Source organism: Chaetomium strumarium (assembly GCF_033439665.1).
Source record: "Chaetomium strumarium strain CBS 333.67 chromosome Unknown B0T15scaffold_1, whole genome shotgun sequence".
Classification (NCBI taxonomy): domain Eukaryota; kingdom Fungi; phylum Ascomycota; class Sordariomycetes; order Sordariales; family Chaetomiaceae; genus Chaetomium; species Chaetomium strumarium.
The window spans coordinates 1,123,402-1,142,751 of record NW_026944429.1 but is presented as its reverse complement, the minus strand read 5'-3'; the positions used below and the strand labels follow the sequence as shown (position 1 = coordinate 1,142,751).

The 19,350-nt window shown below is 57.3% G+C and overlaps 5 protein-coding genes across 5 annotated transcripts; 4 read left to right on the top strand and 1 right to left on the bottom strand.

The window, feature by feature from the left end:
• Positions 1-1,732: 1,732 nt before the first annotated feature.
• B0T15DRAFT_506420 (uncharacterized protein) lies at positions 1,733-4,300 on the top strand (the record flags this gene model as incomplete). The annotated part of the gene is made up of 6 exons (XM_062867576.1): positions 1,733-1,870; positions 1,909-2,041; positions 2,123-2,328; positions 2,395-3,147; positions 3,379-3,667; positions 3,729-4,300. The coding sequence occupies 6 exons, from the start codon at positions 1,733-1,735 to the stop codon at positions 4,298-4,300; spliced, it is 2,091 nt and encodes a 696-aa protein (XP_062725453.1).
• Positions 4,301-4,981: 681 nt separating this feature from the next.
• Positions 4,982-9,867, bottom strand: B0T15DRAFT_11422 (P-loop containing nucleoside triphosphate hydrolase protein). The gene is made up of 3 exons (XM_062861539.1): positions 7,111-9,867; positions 6,110-7,044; positions 4,982-6,029 (listed from the first exon to the last, which is right to left on the bottom strand). Exons 1-3 carry the CDS (start codon positions 9,716-9,718, stop codon positions 5,112-5,114), a joined length of 4,461 nt encoding a protein of 1,486 aa, XP_062725452.1. The 5' UTR covers positions 9,719-9,867; the 3' UTR covers positions 4,982-5,111.
• A 2,595-nt stretch (positions 9,868-12,462) lies between these two features.
• On the top strand, positions 12,463-15,172 carry B0T15DRAFT_11382 (WD40-repeat-containing domain protein). Its single transcript, XM_062861538.1, has 5 exons — positions 12,463-12,686; positions 12,753-12,858; positions 12,924-13,157; positions 13,216-14,317; positions 14,374-15,172. The coding sequence occupies exons 1-5, from the start codon at positions 12,558-12,560 to the stop codon at positions 15,020-15,022; spliced, it is 2,220 nt and encodes a 739-aa protein (XP_062725451.1). The 5' UTR covers positions 12,463-12,557; the 3' UTR covers positions 15,023-15,172.
• A 446-nt stretch (positions 15,173-15,618) lies between these two features.
• Positions 15,619-17,918, top strand: B0T15DRAFT_406182 (amidase signature domain-containing protein). The gene is made up of 3 exons (XM_062865308.1): positions 15,619-15,921; positions 15,982-17,377; positions 17,428-17,918. Exons 1-3 carry the CDS (start codon positions 15,884-15,886, stop codon positions 17,695-17,697), a joined length of 1,704 nt encoding a protein of 567 aa, XP_062725450.1. The 5' UTR covers positions 15,619-15,883; the 3' UTR covers positions 17,698-17,918.
• On the top strand, positions 17,919-19,308 carry B0T15DRAFT_516148 (S-adenosyl-L-methionine-dependent methyltransferase). Its single transcript, XM_062868240.1, has 4 exons — positions 17,919-18,138; positions 18,226-18,328; positions 18,400-18,543; positions 18,618-19,308. The coding sequence occupies exons 1-4, from the start codon at positions 18,103-18,105 to the stop codon at positions 19,169-19,171; spliced, it is 837 nt and encodes a 278-aa protein (XP_062725449.1). The 5' UTR covers positions 17,919-18,102; the 3' UTR covers positions 19,172-19,308.
• The last annotated feature ends 42 nt before the right edge of the window (positions 19,309-19,350 follow it).

Below are 19,350 nucleotides of genomic sequence, written 5' to 3'. Positions count from 1 at the left end.
GATGAAAAATAAGAAGTCAGAAAAGAAGGACGGAGATAGTAAAGCAGAATGAAAGTACCTAGAACATGGCATTTTTGACCAGGGGGAAGCGTTTATCACATGCAGTTTTGCGGTCGTATCTTGAAGTATCTAACACTGCTAGGTAGCTTAGAAGACTTGGAATCATACGAGCGCCGATGGGCGTGCCGGACTTGGGAGGTCCCGTTCGCAAGTCTCGAGTTGGGGGAGGCTGCGTAGATACCTGTGGCTGGATTTTTCACGGGGTGGTTTGCGGTGAAAGAGTAGAGCTTATGGAGGCCTGGCCCAGCTCCTGATGTTCATGTCTTTGAATTCACGCTGAGTCTACAGAAGGCAACTCTGAAAACGGAAGAATGGGCGGAGATAGGAGAACCACCTAGGTACTAACCTACTCAGGGGTTGAACCATCTTGGTGGTGAGCTCAACACCGGGCAGATTCCCGTCTGCCTAAGTGAATTCAGATGACCAGGGCTTTTCTGCACCTTCGATGCACAAATTAACTGGCTAACTTTAGTAATAATTTCACGAACGCCATCTCGAGTGCCCAGGTGCTTCCAGTCTATCTCGCTGGTCACTTAGCTCCAGGCTCCTTTTCCTCTGTGACTTCGCCCAAGCGCCTGACCCCGCCACTTTTTCGTTCCTCCCCGCCGCCCTCGCCTTCTTCCGTCTTTCTAACCCCGCCATTGACCTGTCACATTATCATGATCGAATTCGGCGAGATTCAGCAGAGCAGCTAAGGTTTTCCGCTTCAGTTCCAGCTACCAATCCTTCTTGCTACAAGGAGTTACGACAATTCCTCGCGGCTCGGCCGCGTGTTCCTGCCCTCCATCGCGTCTAATAGCCGAATGGCCATCGCACTTGCCCTCGATGCAGGAGCCCTTCGGTTAGTACTACTACTAGAGATAAACAACCTTGCGCTTGCGGGGCTGACAGTCTTGCAGCGACTAGTTTGAGTTTCATACTACAAGGTGTACTTGTTAACAAGCTCCTAAAGGTATGGACACTCAATTCGGCTGTCTATATACACTTTACCCGATCACCATACAATCGAGCGGGTGTGGAGTGAATATTGGAGCCGATACTGACAGGAACCGAACAGGAAGCACTGTGAACATGTCCCGCGAGGGAGCGCATGAGGTTGAAGACCACCCCGACAATTGCGCGGGGACCCCGGACTCGGCGAAGGCATTTGTCTCTCGATCTACGACTCCAAAGTCAATCATGCCGAAAGGTCCCCTGTTCACCAATCTAGGGGAGGCGCACCAAGCCATCACTTCAAGGTTGGCATCGCGTTCTGGGGGCAATCATATCGCCGATATCCCAAAGCAATCATCATCTCCGTCATCTCTCGATATATCTGGCCCAGTCAGCATCGCCGAAAGTCCAACCAGCTCCGATCAGGCGGAGATTGCTAGCTCCTACCGCCCAGTTTATTCGCGATGCCTTACACCCTTCCCGCGAGCTGAACTGACACGTGCTGAAGGGGATAACACGTCCTCCGGCCCTTCTCCAGCCGCCTCCAGTCTTGCTTCCTCCTCTATGGGCAGTAATCTTCCTGGAAGCCAGCTAGACAATGGTGCCAGGGATGTTTCAGGCAGTTCAGGAACCTTTGACACTAAAAGCACCGTGGAGAACATTTACGAACATTACATCCCCTCCCCGATAGTTGAATCAGCCTCATCCCCAGGGGCTCTCCAACCCGCAGCTGTTAGCGATGGTTCCTCGAACGATAATCCTCTGCGCCGCTCAAGAACAAACTTGCAAGGTGCAAGCTTCCGCACTTCCAGTATTCGGCGAGCAGGTGGCAGCTCCAGTCCAGGCAAAAGCCGCTGGCAAATCTTTAGTTCAGCCAGTGAGCGTCCTTTGGACCCTTTGCTTGAAGTACCGCAGACATGCGAAGATATAGGACAATCCTCGACCTGCTCCAGCCATGACCAAACCAACCTCAGCACCGTTGCACAGCCAGCGGACTCCAGTATCAACTGCCAGGAGCTGTCGGATATATCTATCAACGCAATTCAAGGTAGCGAACCTAGGGACGCTTTCACGGATTCTGCAGCCAGCAGTCCTCTGCGTGCTGTACAGCCAACTACGTCTCATGTAGAGCGAAGCATTGACGGTGACAATACAGTGCTCCGACAAACGACACCCCGAAAGCTACAAGATCAGACTAACGAGGGGGGCGACAGTCGTCGCCGTGGCGTTTCAAACAGCGAGTTCTCGGCCGGCACAACAGATTCGGACGACGACCCATTCAAGTATGATCGTGGTTCCTTTTCCGTCTACCTTCAGCCTTCCCGCGAGAGGGAGGTCAGTGCTGCGCTTCATTGTGTGAGTGAGGATAGCACAGTTTCGGCTATTGGTTGTATTGTGCAGCCGCAATCTGCTACTCTTTGTCACGTTTCGAGCACGAATCCCTTCCTTAACAGATTGCATTCTCACCAGACCCCAACCGTGAAGTACGATTGGGACAATGAAGACGGCCCTAGCGAGGTGAAGATCACTGTCCGGTCTCCGCCGGCCGCAGCAGAAAGCCCGGGGCAGCCAGCTATCGGCCTGAGCGGAATTTCCGAGAGGCCTGGAACTGAGCGTCGCAGGCAAGATATCCAGACGTTCATGAGCGATGCCGCGGACTGGGAGACTGTTGTGACCAGCGACCAGTTCGACAGTAATCGTGCCTTGGCCTCATCCACTGGCCTCAGCGGGAGCCACCCGGTGAAGATCACAGGGAGCAGCATTGCAGATTATTCGGACACTAGCAGCTTCTACGCACCTTCTTTCAACGAGTCCTCACCAACAGAACGGATCCTGCAGCCCCCGGATGAGGCCCACACGTTCAATGCTCGCAATCGTCCGACACTGGACGAGAACCGGCACCCGGTTTTCCTTCCGAAACCCAGGATCCATCGTGTCAACGGCTATCTCCAGGACGCCGGTCGTATTTTCCCCGATCAAAGTGCTAGCAGTAGCGGGAACTCAGCTAGGAGCGCACTCGTGGAGAAGCTCAGCGCCTCGATTAGGTCACGTAGCGCTAGCAGGCGCATGCGCAGGCAGAGCCAATACCTTAACACGGAAGGGTGGCCCAACTCCAACTTTGAGTCCCTGGATTCTCTCTCGTCGACGAATACTGTACGACCTGGACCGAGGTACGGAACACAGAGGGTTGACAGTGCCCATGAACATGAGACGAGAAAGACGCTCTACAACAATAGCAACAACAACCAGCGTGAGATGGTGACAGAGGGGAGCTCGGAGCAGCAGCGCTACGAGGCTGGTTAGCACCAGGTCTCGTCACCTATGCCGAACGAGCAACCCGTTGGCGCTTATTGGAGCGGCCATTACCCTACTAAGTCACAACAGTCTCACCAGTCTGTCGCATCTGTTGGTCCTGAATCACCTACCCTGTTCAGCTTTCCGTTGATCAGTCTTGAGGAGGCCGCCAGGCGTGAGGCGCTCAGAAAGGAGGCCGAGAACCGCGACAGTCTCACCGCTACTAGCGGTGCCAGGACGCGCAAGAATTCGAGCATGGACGCCTCAAGGACAACCCAGAGAACGGCCCCTCTCACGCCTCATATTACAAAGCCCGTTCCCGCCCATGCTCGCAATCCTAGCGCACTGCGCTACATGCATAATGCTAGACCATCCCAAGGTATGTAATGACTCAAAGGGGCTTATCTGCCCGCAACCCCCATTGTGCTGACCGGAAATAGAGAGAGGTGTCATAAGACACAGCCGTGGAGTCTCCGACGTGCCGTCGCATAGGAGCGGCAACCAGATGGTGACCCCCCAATCTGCGCTATCTCGCTCCTTCAGGGTCCCTCTCGAGCCTGGCGAGAGAAGCAGCCATGCCTTCCTGGGACCGCCATCCGTATTCGCATCTCCACGCCTTGTCGCTCGCGACCAGCGACATCTGACTCGTGGAACTAGCGTGGCAGCGACAGCCGACCTGCGCGAGATTATAAGTTTCGAGACCGGACACCCCTTTGGTGTTACGTCTGAGGATGCCTACCTGTCGTGGGAGGCGCGGCGTCGGCGCCAGGCCTACTACTATTTCATGTGCATGTTGTGCATCTTCCCTTTCATCGCCCCGTTGGTTTACCGGGGCACTTTCGACGCGGCCCTGTCGTGGTACACCAGAGGCGAGACGGGCCAGCTCAGTCAGCGGCAGCGGCGCAATGTCTTGATTGTGGGCTGCTGCTTCTCGGCTGTCTGGCTGGTCGTTGTTGCCGTCTTTGTGACTGTCGTTGTCAACAATAGCAAGCAGCACCACAACGGTGTTTAGGCCTGTTCAAATGAGCACCCGGCCTTTGTCTCTCTCTTTTTTTCTTCTTGTCCCGGGGTGGGTTCTGCATATGAAAGTGGTGATTACTACTTGGGGTAAACTTACATTGGAGGGTTATTTTGGGAGGGTGGCAGATCTCTCGGGGAAATGCGTGTTCTTGTTCCTTGCTTTATCTGGTTTCTTTTTCAGTTTCTCTCTCTCCATCTTGGGTCCGGTGCACAAAGTGAAGGTGCGCCCATGGGCTCGGAATACTGAGACAGCGACAAAGAAAGTATGCTGTGAACGGGGACCATATGTTAGGTCAAGCACCATACTGTGCTGTGTTAGGTCCCGATCTCTTGATGCAATCGCGATCTGTTTGCTTAAAACTTGATGATGCTTTCTTTGCCTCTCTGTAGTGATACTGAATATTGTCTTCTCGTGACGTTATGGACTTTTGTTGTATGTAAGACTAATGTAAACAATGGTACTTTCAGGGGATGGACAAACCCAATGTAACTGGCAGAAGGGGGGACCCTGCTAAAGCACAGATTTGTAACTTGATACTTCATGATAACTTCCGACAAAGTGTGCTCTATGACTGGCCGTCTGCTAATCGTTAATTGAATTTATTTCCCCAGAGTCCCGGACTGCATCACCCCTGACTCAGGAATATTCCGGAACCCCCCTTTTTCCCTGGGTAAGGTACATACGCTCAGAACCCAGGCAGGACAAACAAATAAATGAAATCTATCGCGAACTTTTCCCTTCCCAAACACACCTAATATTTCTAAAATCCGGGTTTACTTTAAACACCTTACTAACCTAACTTTCACTGTTTCCCCTTTTCCCCAAAGATAATCCCCCTCAACTTCTCCCTCTCCCCGCTCTCCTCACACATACCCCTAAATATGCCCCTGCCCTCCCCTCCTTCCCCGTCTTCTCCTTTCTTCTCCCACAGCTCCCTCGGGGTGCCAAACTCGGCCACGCGACCGTCGCTCAGCACGAGCACGCGGTCGAAGTCGGCGATGGTGCTCAGGCGGTGCGCGATCACGAGCAGCGTGGCGTCGGTGAACTCCTCGCGGATGCTGCGCTGGATCAGCGCGTCCGTGTGCATGTCCACCGCCGAGGTCGCCTCGTCGAGCACCATCACCTTGGGGCGCGAGACGATGGCGCGCGCCAGGCAGAGGAGCTGGCGCTGGCCCTGGGAGAGGTTGAGGCCGCCCTCCGAGACCGGAGAGGAGAGGTTGGTGAAGGGGTTTGTGTTCTTCGGGGTGACGGAGCCCGAGGGGGTGGCGGTGCCTGAGGATGGTGAGGAAGAGGAGGAGTCGACGAGGTGCACACGCTCGAGGCAGTCGCGCAGTTCGGCGTCGGTGTGGTGGTTGAACGGGTCGAGGTTGGAGCGGATGGTGCCGGAGAAGAGGACGGGGTCCTGCGGGATGATGGCCAGGCGCGACCGGAGATCGTGGAGCTTGATCTTGGAGATGTCGAGCCCGTCGATGTGGATGCTGCCGGACCTGGCCTCCAGGAAGCGGAACAGGGCCAAGGTCAGGGATGACTTGCCTGCGCCGGTGCGCCCGACAACGCCAATCCGCTCGTTCCGGTTGACGCTGAAGGTGAGGCCCTTAAGGACGGGGGGAAGGTCGGGCGCATATCCGACCACCAGATCGTGGGCCTCGATGCGACCCTCCGTCGGCCATGCTGCAGGCGGGCTCTGGCCGTCGAGAGCCTCGGTGGGCAGCTTGGTGTACTGCAAGGGGTCCCATGTTAGTTGTTATTATGATCCCTTATTAATAATCTCAAACCGATCACCACCACATAGTTATTTACCTCGATAATTCGCTCCGCAGCATTCATCTCCAGCTCCAGACTCGCATACAGCCGAATGGTCCACATCACCGAGCCCGAGAACTCCAGGGCAAAAGCAAGCGCGAACCCAGCCAGGGCAGAGTCGATCTCGGGGGTGAGCAAGATCAGAATGGACACGAAGCTCGAGAAGAAGGAGCCGACCAGTGACATGCGCCAGCCCATCCACCTGTTGAAGAGCCATAGATGCCACGTCGCAGTCGAGTAGTCGTCGATCTTCCGGTACATGCGGTCCACATAGACCTGGGCCTTGCCGAAGCCGCGGATGGTCGTGACGCCTGTGAGGGCCGAGCCAAACTGCTCGAAGACGGGCGACTTGGTTGTGCTCTCCAGCCGCTTCACGGGCCGTGCCGCGGCGAGGTACCGGATGGCATAGTACAGGCAGATCAGGAGGAGGATGCTAGCGAGAAGGACAATGTACGGCGAGACAAAGAGGCCGGAGACCACGACCGCCATGAGACCCAGGAATGAGTTCGCCCCGAAGCCGAGCGAGTTGGCCAGGTGCGAGTCGATGACGTTGAAGTCCGCCGTATACCGGTTCAGGACGCGGCCGACGGGGACGGTGTCGAGCCATCGGAGCGGCGCACGGAGGACGGTGAAGTTGAGCTTCTCGAAGAGCTTGCGGCTTGCGCGGAGCGAGCCAAGATAGATGTACAGGAACTTCAGGGTGCCGATCAAGGCGCTTACGACGGCCAATGCAACGTAGATGCCCAGGTAGAAGGCCAGCGTCCCCTGCAACCCGTTCGAAGGCGCAGACATGGCGTGGATCGAGGTTTGGCGGGCCCCTTCAGCGTACGAATAGCCGTACGCGCTGGAGATGTTGGGTAGTACTACGTGTTGCGGATGCACGCCCTGCTCCTCGTAGTTGCCGGTCCAAATCTTGAGCCACCATGAGCGCCCTACCAGCTGTCAGTATCGGTACAAATACATCGCATCGTAAAGAAAAACGGATAAGGGACACTCACCGACGTTGAGGACTTGCGTAACCACAAAGATGAGAAGACAACCGATCCAGAAGAAGAAGCCGCCGCTGTCCTTCAGGTACGTCGAGTAGACATGTTTCTTGACGGCCCCGAGCTCGCGGGTCTCTTCCTCGACAAACTTGCGAGGCGCGGGCGTCTTCGACGTCACCTTCTTGAGCGTGTTTCCATCCGCAACATCCCGCTCTTGCTCCCCGTCCGAAGAGCCGGCCGAATCCACCGCCGTAGCGGACTCGTCCGCCTCAATCTCCTCGGCGGATTGCTCGTGGCTCTTGATTTGCTGCAGCGTGCCCTCGTCGCGCAGCTCAGAAAGAAGGCCGGCATGCAAGACGCCGCCGTTGCCGAGCTCGACGAGGTATTTCGTCTTCGGTTCGCAGAGCGCGACGTGGTGGGTAACGAGGATCCTCGTCCGGCCCGCCGCCAGTTCTCCATTCAGGCACTTCTCGAAGATGTGACGGCCGACATGGGCGTCGACGGCGCTGAAGATGTCGTCGAGAACCAGAATGCCCGCTCTGGAATAGATCGCGCGCGCAAGCGTGACACGCCATTTCTGGCCGCCGCTGAGGTTGATGCCGTTGGCGCCGATCTCGGTGTTCTCGCCGTCGTCCAGCATCTCCAGGTCCTTCTTCAGGGCGCACACCTCGACCGTCTTGTTGTAGCGCTCCTCGTCGTACGGCAGGCCGAACAGGATGTTGTCCTTGATGCTCGCGTTCTCGATCCAGGGGATCTGCGCAACGTATGCGATCGCCTCGGGGATGATCCAGTTGGCCTTGTTCGCCTTGTCGTCGTGCCGTTCGGCGAGCGGCGGCGCCCTGGGCACGGACAGGGACCCTGCCAGGACGTCCACTTCGCCCAAGATGGCGGCCAGCATCAGGCTCTTTCCGGTCCCCGTCTTGCCGGAGATGACGGACAGTTCGCCCTTGGGGAACGTGACGTTGACGTTGCGGAGCACGAACCGCTCGGATTCGTCGATTTCCTCGTCGGACGGCCAGGCGATGGAGGCGTTGTCAAAGCACACCTCGTCCGAGTCCTTGGACGTCCTCTCCACCTCGGGAGAGTTGAGGTACTGTTCGATGCGCTTGATGGAGACCCAGGCATCCAGCAGATCCGTCGTCAGCTCCGGGACGACCGACAGTGTCACCTCGAGGCCCTTGAAGACGCCGAGGCTGACAAAGGCCACAGACGGCGCCAGGGACCCGGTCAGCGCCGCGTACACGGCCAGCGAGATGGCGGACAGCAAGATGGGGCTCGTCACCCAGCACCCGATCAGCATGGTGTCGTTCAGGAAGACGCTCCAGACGGCGCTGAGCTCCCGGTCGCGGACGCCGCCGATCTTCCTCTCCCACTCCGGCTCCAGCGCGGAGAACTTGATCTGCCGGATCCCCTGCAGCGCCTCGGTCACGACCTCCATCTTCTCGTCCCGGACCTTCATGACGCGGTCCTGCGCGTCGGCGTACCGCTTGGAGAAGTAGATGTTGACGGGCATGATGGCAAGCATGGCCGAGAAGCCGGCCAGGAGCGCCTTCCAGCCCAGCAGATCGATCAGGAAAGCAAGCGAGACGAGGAGCTTGAAGAGACTGCCGGGGAACAGGTGCAGGTAGGACGAGAAATCCGACACGCGCTTGCTGTCCACGCCGATCAGGTTCACCGTGCTCTGCTTGCTCTTCTTGAGCTCCTCCGAGTCATCCCCCTCCCCTTCCTCGGCCGTCGACGCACCGGCCACGGTCGGCTCAGCAGACTCCGCATTCTCCTCCCGAGTCTCCTTCTTCTTGCCCTTCCCGGCGCCCTTGACATCCTTCCTGCGCATCGACTTCTCGAAGATGAGCGCCGAGAGCTGCGCGCGGATCGGGATCAGCAGGTCCGCGAAGGCCAGCCACCACAGGTACGACTCGGTCCACGACTCCGCGATGATGGCGAGCCCCAGCCAGACCACCCACATCCACGCCTGCATACCCACGCCGTCGTCGCCGCCGTCGCCGTCCCCCAGATGGCGCCGCTCGAGCGTCCTCAGCAGCTGCAGTACGACCCACTGCGGCGCAAAGTTCAGCACCGACGCCCAGAACGTGATGAACCACTGCAGCGCGACCTTCCACTTGTGGGCCAGGAGGAGCGCGAGCCAGAGCGGTCTGCCGTCATCGTTCCCCCCTCGTGTCTTCTTCTTCCGCCAGTCCGCCGAGACGGAGGAGGCGCGCGTGTGGTGGTTCGGGCGGGCGAGGTCCTCCAGGTCCAGGTCCTTCTTCCTGGACGCGAGCCGGAGCAGGCTGTTGGGCCAGGCCCACGTGAAGCGGCTGAAGGCGGAGGCCGTGAACATGCGGTCCACCAGCTCGCCCTGGTAGTACACCTCGGGCCGCCGGGGGATGCAGAGCGCCGACACGGCGAGAGACGCGCTGGAGACGAGCTCGGCCACGCGCAGGGCGAAGGTCACGGGATGAGACTGCAGCGGCGGCTCGGCAAGGGTGCTGCTGCCCTGCACGAGCAGGAAGCCGGCGAGCACAACGGCCGAGAGGAAGGCGTAGATGCCGAGGTTGTACGCCTGGAGCGAACTCCTGCTCGACACTATGGTCACGGCCTGGAACAGCAGAAGGGCCTGCATCTAGAGATTAGTTTATGCCGGAACGGTAGCATGAGGGTAGGTTGTTGTTGTTGTTGTTATTGTACTAGTTGCAACGTACCCAGGCAGCTGTACCGAGCGAGTCGATGAGCAGCCGCCCTTCAGCGTGCGGCGAGATCACCAGGAGCGCAATAGAGACACCGAGGCCGGCGCCCGCCGAAGCCAGGAGCACTGACTTGGCGAACTTGGCCGAGTAGGTCTTCACCGACTCCGGTGTTGCCTTGCCGTCGTCATCCTCGTACGTGTCTTGCTTCACCTCTCGCTTCTGGAGTCGTGCTACGATGTTCTTTAGGGAAGGGACTGAGCAGAGCCCGATAAGCGCGATTCCCGTGCCGAGAGCTTGTAGCATCGGGCCATCGGCCGTCATGGTAGGCCGTGATAGGTTGAAAGCTTTCGCAGTCCAAGACTCCAAGCTGTGTTTTGGTGTTTTGCGTGTCCGTGATACTCCTTCGGTCCGCAGGTGTTCGGAGTTGGGGGTTATCTCCGATGGGCCACTGATAAAACCAGAAGTCGGAAGGTTCGATATTGTCCTGCCGTTCTTCCCACACTCCCAGTTGCCTTCGAAGAACTCTGTCGAAGGGCGATCCTATTGATTTTGGTGGTCCCGGTGGCTGGGGAAGAGCCACAAATGGAGGTAAAGTGACAAGATGGAAGGAAACAGGAAGGGGGGGCGACAGCAGACTTAGTAGTCGGCAAGGCAGTCATCATTTGCAATACTACCGTACATAATAGACTAACTCCCAAACGCGACGGATAAGCAGTCACAGAGGTGACTGTGAAGGATCAGAGAAAAATCCGCCGGGGTCCACGACATACTGCACAGCATCCATGCCATCGAAGTCGGCTTGACTCATGCGGTGAAGGAGGGCCGAGAAGTTGGTGGGCTGGGAGGCTGGACCACCCTCCCGGCGACCTTTTTGGTAACTTGACCATCGGAAAGCAGTCCCGTTCCGATTCGCCGATGGGGCGGCTCGTGTTAGCGTCGCATGCAGCCGCCAAAATGGCGATATTCGCGGGGTGCGCAGTCAGTTATCCTGTCCCCGATTACATATCGATTGAGTGTGATTTGAGCACCTTCCCATCTCAGCAAGTAACTAGTACAGCAGGACCGGCACTTTCGTTCCTTCATTCTTCCCAGTTGCTACGGAGGTACATCGGATCCCTCAAGGTCCGACCTATGGTGTCATCAGGGCACTCAATGGAATTCTCCGCCCAGCCCAGCCCGCAAGCCGTCGTCACTTGAAAGGCCGATCTTTCGGCACGGCCGCAGGGCCAGTCCGACCCCGAACGGAGGCGGTCCCAAGGCGGACCGGACCCGTTGATCCGACTCATTTTGCACCCCGCGGCCCTTCTATTTGTTGCGTTGGTTGATGAGTGGACGGATATACTATGGAAACGATCCGAGCTCCAGCTTTCCTTCTTCTTGCAACCTTCCTTCTCAAATTCCCATTTTATGCTTATGGAATTGATCAATAGTATTGCCTTTTCTATGCGCACTATGGTTTCGACGCCGGTCTTGGCGATAGATCCAGCCGAGCGGCTTCAGTCTTGGCCAACTACCTACCAGTATAGCGTCTATCCTTGGAGAAGGAGATGCATTGAGATCGTAGGGCTGCATGTTCACGGAGTACGGTTTCCATTCCTTGGTTCTACAGCGAAGTTTCACTTTAGGAGCTGTGCTTCGCGCTTTGCGATATCTAGGAGCAAGTGAGGGGTACTCCGTAAGCCGGGACATTGGTTGACCACCGTTCCCATCCTATCTACCCTATGGTCCACGCATTACAACAACAGCACCAAAGTGTCGGTCAGCCAGATGTGACGGGTCGAACCTGAGTTGCAGGTGGAAGCAGTGACAATCTTCCAGCCACCTTATCATGTCACTGCCGAGGCGAAGAGCTGATTCACACTTGTTAGCGGCGAGCGTGAGGATGCACGACTTGCCTTAGTTATATACCAATGTAGTATCGTCTCCTGCAAGCTGCCGTTCGTCTGACACGCATTGATCAACTTGGATAATGATTCGCTCATTGGAGACACTTGATTCACTCGACGCTTGGCTCTGAAAATCAGAAAAATGCCCTGCGAGCTAACGGGAGCACGAGGCCTCAAGCCTCAGGCGTCGCGACTCAGAGGGAGGACCTTCTAGCGACGAAAGCGAGATGTGCTGACTGCTGAGCAACCTCAAGGCGGATGTCCTGGGCTGCCGTTGCAAAGTGTGACACCTCGAGCACGCTAAGTGGGGCTCGAGAGAAAGTGCATTGAACTGCTATGATTGGCTTGTGGGTGACGCCAAAACGCGATTCAGGCGTGGGGAGCACAAGGATCAGCTTGACCTTCAGCGATGTCTCGACACGACCAGGGCATGCTTATTCCCCTTGCATCGAGATCCTGCAAAGAGTGTTTCCAGCCATCACTAATCCGTACTCTCTCTTCACCATAGGCGTATCCGACACCTTAATGTCTGTGCCGCTGCACAGTTGGACTCTCTTCCAAGCTCACCCCGGCGCTCCAGTTCATGTGTCCCCAAGCCACACAGACAACAGCGACAGCTCCGCTTCCCGCACCTGTTCCGCCAGCACCAACACCCTTTGATTCAGACCAGCAACGACCAAAACACCCCCTGCGGATAGATTCTGATCAATTGATTCCGCGAGGACTCTCCAATAACCTCCTGAAATCTCCCGCATCCCTCGATTAGCTGCCCCTGGTCTCAGTATCAACCGAATCCTGGGCAGCGGATTTGAAGCAGAATATATCGTGCGTAAAGCAGCAGTGCCAATACATCGATGGTACCGGTCCCGAACCGCGTCAGTCTCCGAAAATGAAGGCGAATCCGTTGATCATCAACTGGCATCACGATAACAACAATCCATACCCGATCTATTCTGCCCACTTCGAGCCAAATGGTAAAGGCCGCTTGGCAACAGGCGCCGGAGACAACAATGTCCGGGTATGTCGATGCGACCCTGCGCCGTGTCCCGGGCCTGGCTCTTCTTCATTGCTAACATAGCGACAGCTGTGGAAGATAGAGGAGGATGGCAAGGGTGAAAAGAAGGTTGACTACCTGGCCACACTCTCCAAGCACACTCAGGCAGTAAATGTCGTCCGCTGGGCCCCGAAGGGTGAGCCAATACGCTCCCTCCCCCCTCCAAACCACTCCCGTATCAGTCCGCTTAACATCATCTAGGCGAGCTTCTCGCATCGGCTGGCGACGATGGCAACGTCATCTTATGGGTCCGATCGGAAACCTACCACCCGACCTTTGGCTCCGACGGCCTCGACGACAAAGAAACCTGGCGGACGAAACACATGTGTCGGTCGTTGGGCACGGAGATATACGACCTTGCATGGTCACCGGATGCTTCCTTCTTCATAATCGGTAGCATGGATAACGTTGCGCGGATCTACAACGCTGTGACAGGTGGGCACGCCTTCGGCAAACAAACGTTGAAGGCTTCGTTTGCTCACACGCATCGCAGGAACTCTTGTTCGCCAGATTGCCGAGCACAATCACTACGTCCAGGGCGTAGCTTGGGATCCATTGAACGAATACGTTGCAACGCAGTCCTCCGACCGTTCTGTACACGTGTACTCTCTGAGAACGAAGGACGGCCACTACACGCTCACTAACCACGACGACAAGCCCCCGAAGATTGCAAATCATGCCAAGGCAGACCTTCCACCCCGGCGGATATCCGCCAGCAGCCCAGCACCACCAGAGATAGGCCATCGGTCGACTCTTGCGGCTGCTGACGCTATGCCCGGAGTTCTTGGCTCACCTGTCCCTTCGGCGCCGGGAACGCCAACGTCGATGGCCCTCCCCATGAACCCGCCCAGCGTGTTCACCCACAGTCGCAGGTCATCATTCTCATCAAGACGATCAGTTTCACCTGCTCCGTCAATGCCGCTACCAGCCGTTATGCCTATCGAAGCTTCTCCCAAGCCGCACCTGAACAGCACCAACCTGGGCATGAAAAATGCCAGTCTCTACGCGAATGAGACACTGACGTCCTTTTTCCGGAGACTAACGTTCACACCCGACGGTAGCCTTCTGCTCACCCCCGCCGGGCAGTACCAGATCCAACATCAAGTGGACGGCGGGAAACCTACTTACGAAGTCATTAATACTGTCTATATCTACACTCGCGGTGGCATTAACAGACCTCCGATCGCGCACTTGCCCGGTCACAAGAAGCCATCTGTTGCAGTGCGGTGCTCGCCCGTCGTCTACACACTGAGGCAGTCTTCACCCGTCACTAAGCACATCACTATCGACACCTCATCCGCCGAGGAGGCAATTCCTTCGCTTCCAGAGCCCCTATCCAAGCCTTCGTCGGCCCCATCGGTGATGGAACCGCCGCCACCACCTGTTCCGGCGGACTCCTCTATATCCACGTCGAAGGACCTGAGTGTGGAGACTGCCGTTCAGGAGCCGGGGCCAAAATCTGTCTTCGCGTTGCCGTATCGAATGGTTTACGCGGTAGCGACGCAGGATTCGGTCCTGTTGTATGACACGCAACAACACACGCCCATCTGCATCGTAAGCAACCTACATTGCGCCACATTCACAGATCTAACCTGGTAAGTCGCTGTCATTGTTGGTAGCATGTGCAATACGCTAACTCAAGTTGTGACAGGTCGAGTGACGGCTTGACACTGTTGATCTCATCCTCGGATGGGTTCTGCTCGACATTGTCGTTCGCGCCCGGCGAGCTAGGCACCGTCTACGCGGGAGAACTGGGGCCGCCGAAGCACTCTGTGCCAGCCGGAGCTTCCCTCCAGAATACACCGGTTCCCACTCCAACGTCCGTCTTTGCGCCGCCCTCGCCGTTCCCGAACGGCTCACACCACAGGCACCGGGATTCCGCAAGCTCGCTCACCGCTCCATCTCCGCCGGCACCAACGGCATCTTTTGTCAGCGCACGGGCAGCGTCGCCAGCGCTGTCTGCAACTTCTTCAGTCATAAATCCACCTGCGACGCAGACGGGCGTGCTAAGTAACCCGCCCCTGATAGCCGGGCAGGTGCCCAGCATTGCCGCAACCAATTCCAGCAAGGTTGTGGGTATTCCGATCACGACAACGACACCGCCCGAGACGCCGCGCAATTCGTTCACTGCGCCCACGGGAATCAAGCGAGAGACAACGGAAGGCGACACCGACGAGTCATCAGGGAGTAAGCCGAAGCGGAGACGCATTGCTCCCACGCTCGTCGACGGAGGTGCACAATCGACCAGTGGCTCCGGTAGCTCCGGCAACAGGGGTGGCGTGGAAGAAACCAAGGCATAGGTTGCTGTGGTATACTCGCGAGAGAAGAATGTGTATACATAATTTACGAGGGAAGGCAAGGCGTTTCACGGGAATCGTTTGAGGAAAATGGGAGCTGGTTGGAACAAATCTTCTGAGATGGGAAAGCTCTCAACGGGCGGGCCTCTGCTTATACACAGTGGCCAGTGGATTCACATCAGGCGGTGTTGGCAAGGGCTGATATATGCCTGGGTTATGTTGGCGCCCAGATCTCCTTGTCAACAGGACATCTCCGCGCTGTTGACTTCAAGTATGTAGCCGGATAGCTTGTTTGGCAGGGTATGCGGATTCGGATTATGAGTAATATAAAGGAGAGTGTGAACTCTATCAATCCTTCGTACTCCCTAATAATACCTAACGGCGTGGGATCTCTCCATTGCTCACAATGAAGGCCTGGAGGTCGGAATATGTTGTATCTGGTCGGCTCCAGACGGCTCAAGGAGGCCCGGCTCATGCCCGGCTCGGCCCTGGAGCTTTCTCGGAAGCGGTAAGCGAAAATGCGGGGAACCCCTGCCGGACCCATAGTCCAGCGAATCACCGGCCAATTCCCTTATCTTATCACTTACACCCGGCTGGTCAGCAGGCACAACAGGTACAGATTACAATACAGCCTGCCTCACAATGCCTTCGTTATCAGGCTTTCATTTCCGTTTTGGCTGACACTTGCGTGGCTTTCACAACATCTGAGTTGTGGGCTCTGACTATCAGAGCAGAAACCCGCACCACTTCCTCACTCAACGTCAAACGTTGACGGTAATTGAGTGCCGATTGGCTGCCTTGGCCTTCATTGACTCTGAGTCGCGCTTCCAAGTACTAGTAGCTCCCGTTTCGTCCACAGGCAGGATGTTTCTCCTCGACTACCTCCAGTACCGGCGAGATTGGTAAGTCCCTCTCTATCCTGCCCACCTCCCTTCAGCAATGCCAGCTAACCTCACCATCAGCCGTTTCAAACAAGCCGAGCGCGCCTCCCGCATCGAATCTCTCACGGCGTACCACGGCTCTCTCACAGCAGCTGACAAAGAAACCCTCACACGCCCCATTGAAGAGCTTGTCGCCTCCGTCCAGTCCGGCACCGTCAACCCGGTCCAGGTCCTGCGCACGTACGGCAAGCTCGCCCTGAAGGCCCACAGCCGCACCAACTGCCTCACCGAGATCCTGCTCCCCTCCGCCGAGAAGTGGCTCGCCAAGGAGGGCGAGATCAATTTGCAGGGCCCGCTGGCCGGCATCCCCGTCTCGCTGAAGGACACGGTTGTCGTGGCCGGCTATGACACCACGGTCGGGTACAGCGCCTTCGTGGGCAACAAGACGCTCCGCGACGGGCCCATGGTGCGCATGCTCAAGGACGCCGGCGCCGTGCCGTACGTGAAGACGAACTGCCCCATCACGCTGCTCTCGTTCGAGAGTACCAACGCCGTCTGGGGCCGGTGCACCAACCCGCACAACGCCGCGTACTCGCCCGGCGGCAGCACGGGCGGGGAGTCGGCGCTGCTGGCGATGGGTGGCAGGATAGGCATCGGGAGCGATGTGGCGGGTAGCGTGAGGGTGCCGGCGCATTTTGCCGGCTGCTATTCCATCCGCTGCTCGACGGGGCGCTGGCCGAAAGTGGGCATCTGCACGAGCATGCCCGGGCAGGAAGGGGTGCCGAGCGTGTATAGTCCCATGGCGAGGACGCTGGGGGATTTGACGTACTTCACGAGGGCGGTGCTCGGGGAGATGAGGCCGTGGACGTATGATTACACGGTCCATCCCCTGCCGTGGAGGGCGGAGATTGAGGAGGAGTTTGGGGATGTGGGGAGGAAGCTGAGGGTTGGGGTCCTCCGGACGGATGGAGTTGTTGACCCTAGCCCGGCCTGCGTGAGGGCGCTGACTATGGCCGAGGAGGCGTTGCGGAGCCAGGGCTGTGAGATTGTGGAAGTGGAAGGGGCGCCGGATATGTACGAGGGTCTGAGGCTCGCGTCCTTGTTGCTGAACGCGGATGGGTGCCAGATGTTTGAGTCGTTCCGACGCTTCGGAGAGTGGCTTGACCCGGGGGCTGCGCAGATGAGGCGGCTGGCTGGGTTGTGGACGCCACTGAGGTGTCTTTACTATCTCTGGGTGAAGTACGTGCAGCGAGACCACATCTGGGCTGGGTTGGTCAGGAACTGGCGAGCCCAGTCAGCGTTTGAGAACTGGAAGCTTGTCAGCCAGAGAGAGGTGTACCGGGCGCGATGGTTCGAGTGGTGGAACGAGCAGGGTCTGGATGTCATCATCTCGCCGCCAAATGCCACGCCTGCGGTGCCGCATGATGGAATGCGGGACGCGGTGAGCAGCTGCGGTTACACGTTCTTGTTCAACCTGGTAAGTCGCCCATTGGATGCAGTTTACGGACTACGACTGATTTTACGCAGCTCGACTACTCCGCCGGCGTGCTGCCCATTACCCACGTCGACAAGGCGTTGGACAAGCTACCCGCGTCCTTCAACTCGAAGAAGCTGCATAGAGTCGCCAGAGGGGCCTACAAGCACTATGACGCGGAGCGAATGCATGGGTTGCCCGTGGGAGTGCAGGTAGTAGGCCGCCGATTAGAGGAGGAGAAGGTCCTGGCTGTGATGAAGAGGCTGGAGGACGCGCTAGGGGATGACAAGTACCAGCTGCTGGACTTGGATGATCTTGACTAGGTGAAATAGCGTGTTCCTGGTGGGACATTCGGAAGAGGCAAGAGATGTGTATGCAGAAAAAAGTGTTTCCGACTGCATTCTGCCATATGCGGGAATTCTAGTAAGGTACCATCTCTTCAGCTGTTTCGTTTACTGCGAGCATCATCATCACAAGTTTCGGGCCAGACGTGGTGTTCCCTTGAAAGCGCCGACATCGGCGTCTGTGAAGCGCTCCCTGCACGCCATGCACCTTTGGTTGCCACTTGCAGTAGGTACCTTACCTAGAGCTAACTTGGTTCTTCTTCCGACTTGACTTGTATATAATGAGCTTGGAACCCGGCTGTCCTGCGTTGCGAGTTGCCTCCCGCCATCCAGCATTGATACTCGGTAACTCTACTTCGACCCCTACCCGGGCATCCACACGCTATGGAGGCAGAACAAAACGACAACTGGTCTTCAGAGGTATATTACCCCTTGTCTACTGCATATCTTCCTCCCTAAGCACGGCATAGCATCCCGGTGTATGGTTCGTGTCACTGACAAGAGCAGGCGTACCAAAACGCGGCATCGTTTGTGCCCAAGTTGGCCACAAAGGTCATGCAATGGCTCGATCCGCAGAAGGATGATGTGATCCTCGACATCGGCTGTGGAGGTAATTCTTTCCTTAAATGGCCTCACACCACGGTAAGAGTGCTTATACTGAGCTTACCTACCTACCTCTAGACGGCGTTCTCAATGTAGAGATGGCCCGAATCATCGCCCAAGGCTCCGGCCATGTCCACGGCATAGACAGCTCCCCAGCGATGATCACCGCAGCGAAGGCAGCGGCTGAATGGGCTGGCGTCGCAGACAGATGCACCTTTGAAGGCAAGCATACCTCCCTCATATCTTCCCGTTGAGAACCTATGGTTTACTTACCATACCTTCTCTTCCCCTTCCAGTCGCCGACGCAACGGCCCTCAGCTGCCACATCGACCTCCAAATGGGCACCTTCACCAAAGCCTTCTCCAACGCGGCCCTCCACTGGATCCTCCGCCCGCCGCGCACACGCGCGAGCGTCTTGCGCTACGTGCGCGACGCCCTAGCCCCCGGCGGCATTTTCGCCTTCGAGATGGGAGGGCTAGGAAACGTGTGCGAGGTCCGCACCGCCCTGCTCTCGGCCGTGGGCCGCCGGGTTGGGCTGGCCCGGGCCCGGGAGGCTGATCCGTGGTTCTTCCCGGACGAGGAGTGGGTGCGGCATGTCATGGAGGTGAAGGTGGGCGGGTGGAAGGTGGAGAGGGCCGAGCGGGAGTGGCGGCCTACGAAGGCTGATAAGGGAGGCGTCGAGGGGTGGGTGAGGCTTATGGCGAAGAAGTGGTTTGAGATCTTGCCTGAGGCGGAAAGGGAGGAGTGTATCAGGGAGGTCGTTGATGTATTGGAGATTGTGCTGAGACAGCCGAGTGGGGGGCATTCGCTTGGGTATGTGAGATTGAGAGTGCTGGCGAGAAAACTCTAGAGGGGAGTGCCTGCCCAACCTCAGATTTCATGTTTGATGAAGGAGCTTAGCATATGCATCTCATCAGTGAAGGAGGACAATCCAACGATTCGGACGAAAGCATCAAATATCTAACGCAATCTAGCCTAATCCAGTAATACGTGGCGCACCTTGAAGGCCAATCAGTGCGCGACCGCAAC

Bases quoted from the DNA above. Each gene is read 5' to 3' on its own strand.
- B0T15DRAFT_516148 (XM_062868240.1), top strand. From the start codon at position 18,103: ATGGAGGCAGAACAAAACGACAACTGGTCTTCAGAG. The intron at 18,329-18,399 runs GTAATTCTTTCC...ACCTACCTCTAG, and splicing joins CCTCGACATCGGCTGTGGAG to ACGGCGTTCTCAATGTAGAG. The intron at 18,544-18,617 runs GCAAGCATACCT...TTCCCCTTCCAG, and splicing joins AGACAGATGCACCTTTGAAG to TCGCCGACGCAACGGCCCTC.
- B0T15DRAFT_11422 (XM_062861539.1), bottom strand. From the start codon at position 9,718: ATGCAGGCCCTTCTGCTGTTCCAGGCCGTGACCATAGTGTCGAGCAGG. The intron at 7,045-7,110 runs GTGAGTGTCCCT...GACAGCTGGTAG, and splicing joins TACGCAAGTCCTCAACGTCG to GGCGCTCATGGTGGCTCAAG. The intron at 6,030-6,109 runs GTAAATAACTAT...GACCCCTTGCAG, and splicing joins CTGCGGAGCGAATTATCGAG to TACACCAAGCTGCCCACCGA.
- B0T15DRAFT_11382 (XM_062861538.1), top strand. From the start codon at position 12,558: ATGAAGGCGAATCCGTTGATCATCAACTGGCATCACGATAACAACAAT. The intron at 12,687-12,752 runs GTATGTCGATGC...ACATAGCGACAG, and splicing joins CCGGAGACAACAATGTCCGG to CTGTGGAAGATAGAGGAGGA. The intron at 12,859-12,923 runs GTGAGCCAATAC...AACATCATCTAG, and splicing joins CGTCCGCTGGGCCCCGAAGG to GCGAGCTTCTCGCATCGGCT.
- B0T15DRAFT_406182 (XM_062865308.1), top strand. From the start codon at position 15,884: ATGTTTCTCCTCGACTACCTCCAGTACCGGCGAGATTG. The intron at 15,922-15,981 runs GTAAGTCCCTCT...CCTCACCATCAG, and splicing joins CTCCAGTACCGGCGAGATTG to CCGTTTCAAACAAGCCGAGC. The intron at 17,378-17,427 runs GTAAGTCGCCCA...GATTTTACGCAG, and splicing joins ACACGTTCTTGTTCAACCTG to CTCGACTACTCCGCCGGCGT.